This window comes from Phoxinus phoxinus (genome assembly GCF_949152265.1).
Source record: "Phoxinus phoxinus genome assembly, chromosome: 11".
NCBI classification, from domain to species: domain Eukaryota; kingdom Metazoa; phylum Chordata; class Actinopteri; order Cypriniformes; family Leuciscidae; genus Phoxinus; species Phoxinus phoxinus.
This window is the reverse complement of record NC_136886.1, coordinates 10,992,392-11,000,618: the sequence shown is the minus strand read 5'-3', so window position 1 is coordinate 11,000,618 and position 8,227 is coordinate 10,992,392. Positions and strand designations below refer to the sequence as shown.

At 37.3% G+C, this 8,227-nt stretch overlaps 1 protein-coding gene across 2 annotated transcripts; it reads right to left on the bottom strand.

The window, feature by feature from the left end:
- Positions 1-441: 441 nt before the first annotated feature.
- On the bottom strand, positions 442-7,521 carry atf1 (activating transcription factor 1). Of its 2 annotated transcripts, none has more exons than XM_079629630.1 (8): positions 7,262-7,521; positions 5,115-5,218; positions 4,875-4,994; positions 4,663-4,760; positions 2,336-2,466; positions 1,920-2,096; positions 1,671-1,818; positions 442-1,552 (listed from the first exon to the last, which is right to left on the bottom strand). In XM_079629630.1, exons 2-8 carry the CDS (start codon positions 5,211-5,213, stop codon positions 1,408-1,410), a joined length of 918 nt encoding a protein of 305 aa, XP_079485756.1. In that variant the 5' UTR covers positions 5,214-5,218; positions 7,262-7,521; the 3' UTR covers positions 442-1,407. The 2 variants fall into 2 exon arrangements, with proteins under 2 accessions (XP_079485756.1, XP_079485757.1); XM_079629631.1 differs by lacking the exon at positions 7,262-7,521 and adding an exon at positions 7,035-7,240.
- Positions 7,522-8,227: the final 706 nt, after the last annotated feature.

The window sequence follows — 8,227 nt, the reverse complement described above, 5'->3', positions numbered from 1 at the left end:
GGAGGAAAAATTATTTGTCAATGCTCGATTATTAAATTATTTGTCGTTCTCGCAAAATGTTAGCATTCGCTTGCAAAAACATTTGCATTCCGCTAAGAAACTGCGTTCGCAAAGTTTCTCGGAGGAGCGCAAAGGGTTTGCCCTAAAACACTAAAGCTATTCTTTTTTCTCCCATCTCATTTTCCACCACCATGTCCCTTTAGAGGCTCCGTACTATTCTTTAAAAAATAAAGCTTTCATTTTAAAGATTAAATAGTTTTCTGGCTATTTCTGTAATGCAACAAACCAAGACATTATGTTTTCCCAAGTACTGACCAACATAATTTCATAAGGTAACCTTGCATCTCTTAATTGACCATCTGAGTAGAGTTTTTCACGGTCCTCTTTGAGCCAAAAAGCAGTCACGCAACATAGAAACTGAAAGGGAGAAAAACAGTCAAAGGCTGGAAAAATATTTATTTCGTTTTTTCACTTTACCAAAAACAAGTGACATTGTTTTTTCATCGGATGCTCCCTGATTCGATTGTCTTGTAACAGCTTGGCTTATAAACAGTGGTAAGCCTTGGGTCAATTACTCAGTTAAAACCAACAACGGTCCCAACCCAAGTGTGTATATGGCTTAAAGATCAGTCAGACATATTACCAAGGCTTGGACTAAAAAGGGCACAGATTAAATCATACACGATTAGTCAATCAATCCAGAATAAGGCTTAAATGAACTTACCACTGTTTCATGTTACTTATAATAATAATAATAAAGCTGAAAGTCCTCACCTTAAATTCTGCTGTCTTTGTAGAAAATGTCTCACTAAAACTCAGTAAAATAAAATATGGAATGGGGATAGGAATACCAGAGGTTCCTATAAAGGGGGAAATAGCAAAAATGCAAAGAACACAGCTGCATGACTTCATGAAACACACAATTGCGTCACAATTTTCATACATACAAGCGCTTCTGAGAAAGGTGTAAAAATACCAATGTAACTTCTGCACTTCTACCACAGAAAAAATAATAATTCAGCTAGCGCTTCAATAAAATTAACATTCAAAATTCCCTGGAAACCAAATGGGTCAAGAATAAAGCAAAATCTCCCAGTGTAGACGTGCCAATGCTTGCACAAGATACATATACAAATATAAACATCTGTTGACTGCAAAGAAAAATATGTTAATGGAAAAATGTATCCCTCTTTCCATCTATCTATTAAAAGCATAATTGTTGCTGTTGTTTCTGGTCAATCGTTCTTAGGCTATTAGTTAAAAATGAGTTGTATAAAAACAAGCATTTGACAGGAGGATTAAATGTATTCTCCAAGCCAAAAAAAGTCCCTGTGTCTGTTTTTGTATAAGCACAGGCAGACAGGTCTGCCAGTAAAGTCCCATTAGCATGACTGGAGAGATGTCCCACTAGCCGGTTTTAACGCAGTACAGGTCCTTTAACGTCTTGAGTTCCTCGATTAGAGTCTTGTTCTGATTCTCCAGGACAGCCACACGGTTCTCCAAACACTTCACATACTCCTTTTTCTTTCTGCGACACTCTCTGGCTGCCTCCCTGCATGAAGAGATTCGGATAAGACAAGAAGCACGGTTAGGCTAACAATGAAAAAAAAACATCGCATATTATACATTAACAACAAACTTCATCTAGCTGAACAAATCAATTCACCCACCTGTTCTTCGCCAGGCGTATCTCTCGCTTCATTTGCGGGTCATCGCTCTTGCCCTGAGAGCTGATAACGGGTGATGTCATGACAACGGTCTGAGGCAGCGAAGAGGAAGAGGAGCGGATCTGATAAGCTTGCATTTCTCCCCCCGCACCTACAACACAGCATCACAGCCAGAGTGTGTCCCATGTGTAACTAAACAACAATATGAGCTGATTGACAAATGAAAAGCTCTTTTTGACTTTGATTGCCAACCTTGGAGCACCACCTGGTTACTAGGCAGCAGAATCTGTTGTCCGTCGGCAGTCTGAGCATATTGCAGTATAGTTGGCTGGTTTGGGTTCGAGTTGGTCATGGTGAGAGTCTGCAGGCTTTGCATGCCATCTGAACCAGCACTGGTGAGCTGCAGAGAGCCATTGGATGAAATGGCAACTGCAAAGGAGCAAACAAATCTGTGGTTTACAGAATATAATGAATCGTGCATGAAGATAAATCTTTTTTAAATGTGATTTATGCTATTGTGCTCTAGTTGATACACTATGAAAAGCAAGTCTGTATGGGTCATTAAAAAAACGTCATTTCTGTTGCAAAATATGTAGGAAATTACCACATGATGCATTCAATATCTCTCAAAACCCATTGTGTTTAAATAGCATGCTGGCTTGGCTTACTATATTGGCCAGAGCTTGTCTGGTAGATTGGGGTCGGGAGCGAGACACTTATGGCAGAGGAGGTAGAGATGTCCTCTTCTCCATCGTTCTGAGTCGCCACTTCCTCAGCTGATAAATCATTTAGAATCTTCCTGAAACACAAAAAGGAACAGAAAGTTTTCATGTAGTGCCTAAAACTCTTTGTTGTGTGCCAGAGACATGCCTGGAATTTAGAGCTTGGACATTTTTGCTTGTAGCTCCGCTATGTGTGTGTTTAAGAATGGAGCGCACAAGGATCCAGAAACCAAAAACTCAAAATCTACACAAAGATATTTATTTGATTACAAAAGTACAAAATATGCTGATTGTAGCCTTCCTCATTCAATAGTATCAGAAGCAGCTTTTCAGTGTAAATGAAATTAATATCTTTGCTGATCTTGTTTTCTGCACAATTCAAAAATAAACTTCAAGTATGTGATTAAATGTAAATAAATACTTTTATGCTGCATTAACAAGATTGCCACCTTTTGTTTTAGATCTGTCACACTCACATATTATGAATGCAAGAGGGGTGATACAATAAATTACATTTCTCTGAGATTAGATAAGAATAAAAATACCACGCAAACATAAACAACTGTATAAACTGATTTAAGATGCACTTAATGTGAGCTTTGTGAACTATAGTAATGTTTGTGATTGTGTTTATAAAATGTATTTGGTGCTTGCCGGAGAAAGCACTATATCAATAAGAAACATGTTGACATTAAATTCACAATGAAATCAAAATTGACAATCTTATTTGTATGCCTTGTTTATTATGTTTATGTTGGAATTAAAGTAGCCCCACATCATCACATACCCTTCACCATACCTAGAGATTGGCATGGGGTACTTTCCATAAGATAATCTCTCAATGCAAACCAAACAAGCTATTAGGCTAACTGAAATAAAACAATGCAAATTCCTAGGTACGGTGAAGGGTGTGTAATGATGTGGGACTATTTTCATTTCAAAGGCCAAGGTAACTTTATCAGGATGCATAGTATCCTGGATCCATGAAATAACTGGCCTTTAAAAATACAAATCTGCCTGTCTCTATGGTAATTTAACATAGGGGTGTCCTGACTTATGCACCCTGTATTTTAAGGAAGAACATTTATTTATTTACAATACATTATTCATTCACAAAGAAAATTGTTGTCCTGAAAGGTTGGAGTTTTCCTCATTTTTTTAATTAAGGCATTAAAGGGATAGTTCACTTTGAAATGACATTTTGGTATGTTTCAGCTTACCTGAAGTGCATCCAAGATGTAGGTGTCTTTGTCTCCGCAGTAGTTTCTATTTTTATATTTTTAGGTCAAACCGTTCTTGTCTGTCAGTCATATAATGCAGGTCTATAGGTACTGTCTCCAAAAGCATGCAGAGATGTCTCTAATAGCATGCAGAGAAAAGTTGCAACTTACATTGCATTATCCTATACATTTATACATAGGTATGTGCAATCCCCTGGGATCGAACCCACAAACTTACGTTGTTAACGCAATGCTCTTACCACTGAGCTACAGGAAAGCCCATATATTTTACGTCCAAGTGATCTGTTTACTTAGTCTGCGCAAGCGCCGTAAAGCGCCGGAAGTGGTCTCCCGGATGAGTTCGCGCGAGCTTACGTAAATGTATTTTTTTACATCGGTTTAAACATCCCGGATAAGCGCAAACTAGTACCATTAAGCCGTCCTACCTACAATCTCTGTTCTGTGCATAGGTTCTGGTGTAAACAATGAGTGACGGACACGCGCGAGAGATCACTTCTGGCGCTCAACGGCGCTTGCGCAGACTAAGTAAACAGATCACTTGGATGTGGTTGTGTAAAAGAGATAAAAACGATATAAATACTGTTCGTTTTATCACACAAACCGCTTGTTTCATGTCTTAGGCCATCAATGTGCACTTACGATGGGGCATTTTTTAATTTGGACTTTTCTCTGCATGCTATTAGAGACATCTCTGCATGCTTTTGGAGACAGTGCCTATATACCTGCATTATATGACTGACAGACAAGAACGGTTTGACCTAAAAATATAAAAATTTTAACTACTGCGGAGACAAAGACACCTACATCTTGGATGCACTTCAGGCAAGCTGAAACATACCAAAATTTAATTTCAAAGTGAACTATCCCTTTAAGATCAATTTCCAAAAGATTATTTTTTTTAGTCAACTTTAGCATGGGTGTGTTCACTTATGCTAAGCACTGTATATATAGCTAGAATCTGTGTGCTTTTGGGGTGGTATTCATCATCAGGCCCAGTGGAGCCATACATTTTTTTTTTCCCAGGCTCTATACCTGTAGGATGGGCGGCGAGCCAAGATCTCTCTTGACTTCTGGTTAGATGCCCCACTGTCGCTTGATTCCTGAGAATCATCACTGTCAGATCCTTGACCCTAATAGGAAACAGTGTTTAAGTGGAGAGAAAACATGTCACTGATTCCAACCTGAAGTAAAAACAAAGATCAGAAGGTTGAAGATCACACTGCATGAGTGTGTGTGCATGTTACCTGTGCATGTGCCTGTGGAGACTGGATAACTGATGACTGTGCTGACTGAATCACACCTTGAACCTGGAACTGACCGCTGGGCAGCTGAACCACAGCCACTTGATTCCCACCCAGAGACATCTTTCCACAATATGAAGAAGATTAATGACATGAAACAAGCATAATTATTGCTGTTTTAATCAAACAGCATATTTATACATCATGAGAATGTGTGTTCATAAGTACATACATTAACAGTACCTGTGCTATCTGTGATATGTGAGAGGCAGTTATAGTTGTGGGGATGGCAATATTTTGGGACTCAGAGCCATTACTGTTGTTCTGGTGGACCTCCTCCATTGCCACTGTAAATTAACATTGAGACAGATTTTGGTCAATATACTTAATGTGATGCTTTCCACAGTAGAAAAACAGTATGCCAAAAGAGTAGTATGTTCGAAAACATAGTATTAGAAAAAAAGTCCCCAGAGAGATTCTTAAGTGCGCATTCGATTGACACTTTACAACCCCGTGAGGCCACAGGAGGGGTTTATGAATGGCAGTGAAGCGGCCCAAACTGACGCTGGCAGGTCACATAATACGTAATATGTCAATACGTCCGAATTTTATTAATATTAGCCATATTCATTGTATATCGAGCTTACTTTTTTAATGGTTGTGAAGTAAATTCAAATGTAGTACCTACACAGACAGTGCCCGATTTCGGACGCAGTGCTAGTCTTTTCTGTGATTATTAAAATCATCAATTTATGACTAATATTTATAAATTGATGATTATATGACATGATTATAACTTTTTTTATTATTAATAAGTAGTTACAGAAATATCCACATCCTTTTATTAATTTCCTCTTATATTTCCAGGTTCCTGACATATTTTACAGTTTTGATCATGTACATAATATGTGTATTCCTCGCAAACAACTACGAAAAATGTTTAGTAATAAATGGTATTTTTTTTATATACATTTAAATTTATTTAAAAATGTATTAATTATAAAAAAAGTTTGAAAATTTTACAGAATTTACATTTAATAAAAGGATATGATTACAACGAAATTGTAATTAAAAAAAAGTTACATTTAAATGATAAATTAAAATATAATATTATTTATTTTTTCAGGACAAACAGAAATCTGAACTAAGGGACAAAAAAAAACTGTTGAGAACCATTACTTTTTGATGTATTATTTTACAGACTGACAGCAAACATGAGAATGCTGAAGAACACTGGCTATTATCTGTTCTCATATGTTTAAACGGATGGCCTGTGTGTGTGTGTGTGTGTGTGTGTGTGTGTGTGTGTGTGTGTGTGTGTGTGTGTGTGTGTGTGTGTGTGTGTGTGTGTGTGTGTGTGTGTGTGTGTGTGTGTGTGTGTGTGTGTTGTGGCTAACAGTAAAAAGCCTTGATTTAGTCAGTGTTTCCATTTTACCCCAGCCCTGAGTCAATCCCTCTCAAACCTTTAGCTCCACCACCACACACACACTTACACTGTCCTTGTGGGTTGCTTTCTACGCATTATTGCTGCAACCATGCTGCAAATGTTCTCATGTATGATTTGATTCCAGTAAAATCATGCAAGCAGTACAATAAATAAGAAATAAAATCACTAAATAACAACGTAGTGGGGGGAAAAAACTGAATAAGCTAACGTTACTTCACATGGAAGACATACTGTTCCTGTAGCAGTAACGTTAAATCAGATGCTTTGTGTTGTTATTAACAGCACTTCATACAGAACCGGATGCTAAATAACGCCCATCAAATACTCACATTCCTCCAAAAAAACTAGCAATATCGGGTTAATTTCTATTTTAATTAAGCAAAAATAACCGTGTGATATATACTGACCTGTTGATTCAGTATTTCCGATAATATTATCCGTTAAAAGTCCGCATTTAAAAAAACAATATTAGGCTACAACAGCTAACAGGCTAAATAAAATTAGACAGATGTCTATTATGTCATTTCATAACTTATCTGTCAAAATACATAAGATTCCGCCGGTATTTATAAGCGGGTTTGTTTCTACTACACAAAAGCTCCATCACAAGAGATTGATAGATTTTGAAGTTGCAAATGTTGCACGAGTGTCAGAGACTTTAAGTATTATTCCCCCATGAGATTCTGATCAAAAGCACATCTCTAAATAAAACAAACCGCTGCGGTGTGTTGTGAAGCCTGTGGGCGACTTAATGCCGCGCTCTGCAGAAAGTTCCAAGCTAGTCACTGGCACGCAAGTGCCCGCGTCAACAGACGTCAGCGATACGGGGAGCCATTAAAACACCTTCCCGTAAGACGAGTGCTACAACCGAGCGGACGGGCGCCATGACTGCAGCGACAGGTCGGCTGAAGAGAAAGAGTACAAAACAAAAGCAACGCTTTACCTTTTTTCCGTTTGAGCCGCTCCTGGAAACAACGACGCCGTCTATATAGATGTCAATATTCGAAATATATTTTGAAAAGTAATTATTTAATAATGCATAGAATAAACCTGGGCGGTTTCCATTGAAAAATCTAGATGGCTTGAGGGTTTTTTTTTTCTAAAGGCCGCAATAAGCGCCTCCCCCTAGAAGGACGTGCTACGTAAATCTGTGTTAAGCTTTGTGATTGGCCAATATCACTGAAAAGCAAAAAGGGTCTGGGAACATGAATGAAACCAATGCAATTATCTATAGGCCTACTATGTAGTGCATTTTTATTTTATGCATGGCAAAAACTATATTCACAAACAAAAATGGTCAAAGCGTATTACAAAATGTAACTTATTTTTACTAGATGCACTGTAACTAACTAAATTTCTGGTGAAAAGAAGTTATATTTTGGAATCTTTACAATATATATGCCCAGATAGATAGACAGGCAGGCAGAAAAAGTTATAAAGTTAATAAAAAAAAACAAATTTCAGAGATGCAAAATAAAAGCCTTTTATTATTTTTTCGTGTTTTTCATTGGAGTAAAAAACAGTTACAGTAACCAATGTACAAAAAAGAAAGATGTGAACCAACAGGGAAATGCTTGCTTGCATAATCATGACTTTCATTTATTTCCATGAATGTGAAATATCACATTCTTATTATTAATATTAGGCGAAATGAACAGAACAGAATGTTTTTAACACAGAAGAGTAATATGTATTGCCTTAACACAATTCTTTTTCCATGGTCCTATTTTATTCAATACAATGCAAGCAAATAATTTGTTTATTTTTTTCTTGTATAGTGTGTATGCTGGATGCGTACTTTTAAATGTATCTGCAGCTGGTTCAGCAGTGTGTGAAACATTTCTTTTGGTTCCAGCACTTATAGCTGGCATGTCAGATTATCAATAAACTGAACCGATTATGTCTTATT